The sequence below is a fragment of the Camellia sinensis genome, chromosome 4 (assembly GCF_055761805.1).
Source record: "Camellia sinensis isolate YWXY chromosome 4, ASM5576180v1, whole genome shotgun sequence".
In the NCBI taxonomy this organism is placed as follows: domain Eukaryota; kingdom Viridiplantae; phylum Streptophyta; class Magnoliopsida; order Ericales; family Theaceae; genus Camellia; species Camellia sinensis.
The window spans coordinates 80,507,526-80,509,107 of NC_138964.1; the positions used below are offsets into that span (position 1 = coordinate 80,507,526).

General features: G+C 38.6%; 1 protein-coding gene across 1 annotated transcript; it reads left to right on the forward strand.

The window, feature by feature from the left end:
* Positions 1-281: 281 nt before the first annotated feature.
* On the forward strand, positions 282-1,283 carry LOC114272545 (uncharacterized). The gene has a single exon (XM_028214269.2). It carries the CDS (start codon positions 282-284, stop codon positions 1,281-1,283), a length of 1,002 nt encoding a protein of 333 aa, XP_028070070.2.
* The last annotated feature ends 299 nt before the right edge of the window (positions 1,284-1,582 follow it).

A 1,582-nucleotide genomic window follows, 5' to 3' on the forward strand; every position in this document is an offset into this window, starting at 1 on the left:
AGCCACCACTGTTTCACGGGGGAGTAGATCCATTGAAAGTAGAAGCTTGGGTCCTTGGTATTGAGAAATTATTCGAAGTATTCCTCTTCCTTGAAGCATAGAAAGTACAGTTGGCCACCTTTATATTGGAGGATGAAGCAATAATGTGGTGGATGCTAATTCATGATGACAACAAGGGCATAAAATAGACATGATTTCTTGAGCAATTTTATGATAAATATTTTCCACAATGTGTCTATGATAGAAATGTGTTTGAGTTTGAAGGGCTGAAGCAACGCAGTATGACTGTGGCTGAGTATGAGGCCAAGTTTACCGAACTGGCTAGGTTTGCACTGCATATGGTCGACACCGACTATAAAAATGGGAGAAAATTTGATGGCAGTCTACGTAACGATATCCTGGAAAGGGTGAATGTACTGAAATTGCCTACTTATGTTGATGTGCTAGATCGGGCTTTAATGTCAAAAACTAATATAGGCAATGAAAATAAATCGTCTGAATGGAAAGGTAAGAGACAATGCTTTTTTTCAAAGAAGAAGATGTTTAAGAAGCAAAGTACTGGTTCATCGAGTTCTAGCTCTTCAAGGGACTCTGCACCAACATGTAACATCTGTGGTAGAAAACATCGGGGGGTTTGTTACCACATATTTGGGGCATGTTTTTGGTGTGGAAAAACTGGGCATATGGTTAAAGATTGTCTGCAGAATGACCAAAAAGGTGGAAGGTTGTTCGCTATTTCAACTGGATATATCCCTGTACCAGGGAACACTGTGAGACCTACCGCTACCAGAGACATAATGAGGCAAGGGAGAGTCTTTGCACTCATCCCAGGTGACACATGGAATATTGAAGTCGTTGTCTTAGGTACTATCTCTATGTGTAATCAAGATACTTTTGTGTTAATTGATTCTGGATCCACACATTCCTTTGTGTCTACTAAAGTTGCGTCTAGATTGAATAGACCCCTAGAATCATTACCATATCTATTATGTGTATCCGTTCCATCTAGGGAATCTCTGTCATGTGCATCTGTGTATCGTATTTGTGATATGCGTATTGGCAATGCTACTTTATATGTGGATTTGTTAACATTGGACATTAGACATTTTGATGTGATTTTGGGTATGGATTGGTTGTCTAAATACTATGCGACCATCAATTGTGTAACAAAACGAGTTATGTTTAGACCACTAGGGCATGATGAATTTGAGTTTGTTGGTAATGGTGTAGTGCCTCCACCTTATCTAATTTCAGCAATGAAAGCATGTAAACTACTTAGGTAGGGGCATCAAAGTTACTTGTGTAGTATCTTGACTAAGTAATCTATGAATGTTCAATTACAAAGTTTTTTTGTTGATAGAGATTTTCTAGATGTATTTCCTAATGAACTACTAGGGGAATTGGTTGACAGAGAAATAGAGTTTACTAGTGATGTTGTACCAGGCACCCAACCTATCTCAAAAAGCCCCTTACAGAATGTCTGTTGTTGAAATGAAAGAAATGAAAGAAGTGAAAGAGCAATTGCAAGACTTGCTTGATAAGGGTTTTATTAGACCAAGTACTTCACCTTGGTGTGCACCAG

What these genes read in the sequence shown, in the direction of transcription:
- LOC114272545 (XM_028214269.2), top strand. Translation starts at nt 282, where the DNA reads ATGACTGTGGCTGAGTATGAGGCCAAGTTTACCGAACTGGCTAGGTTT.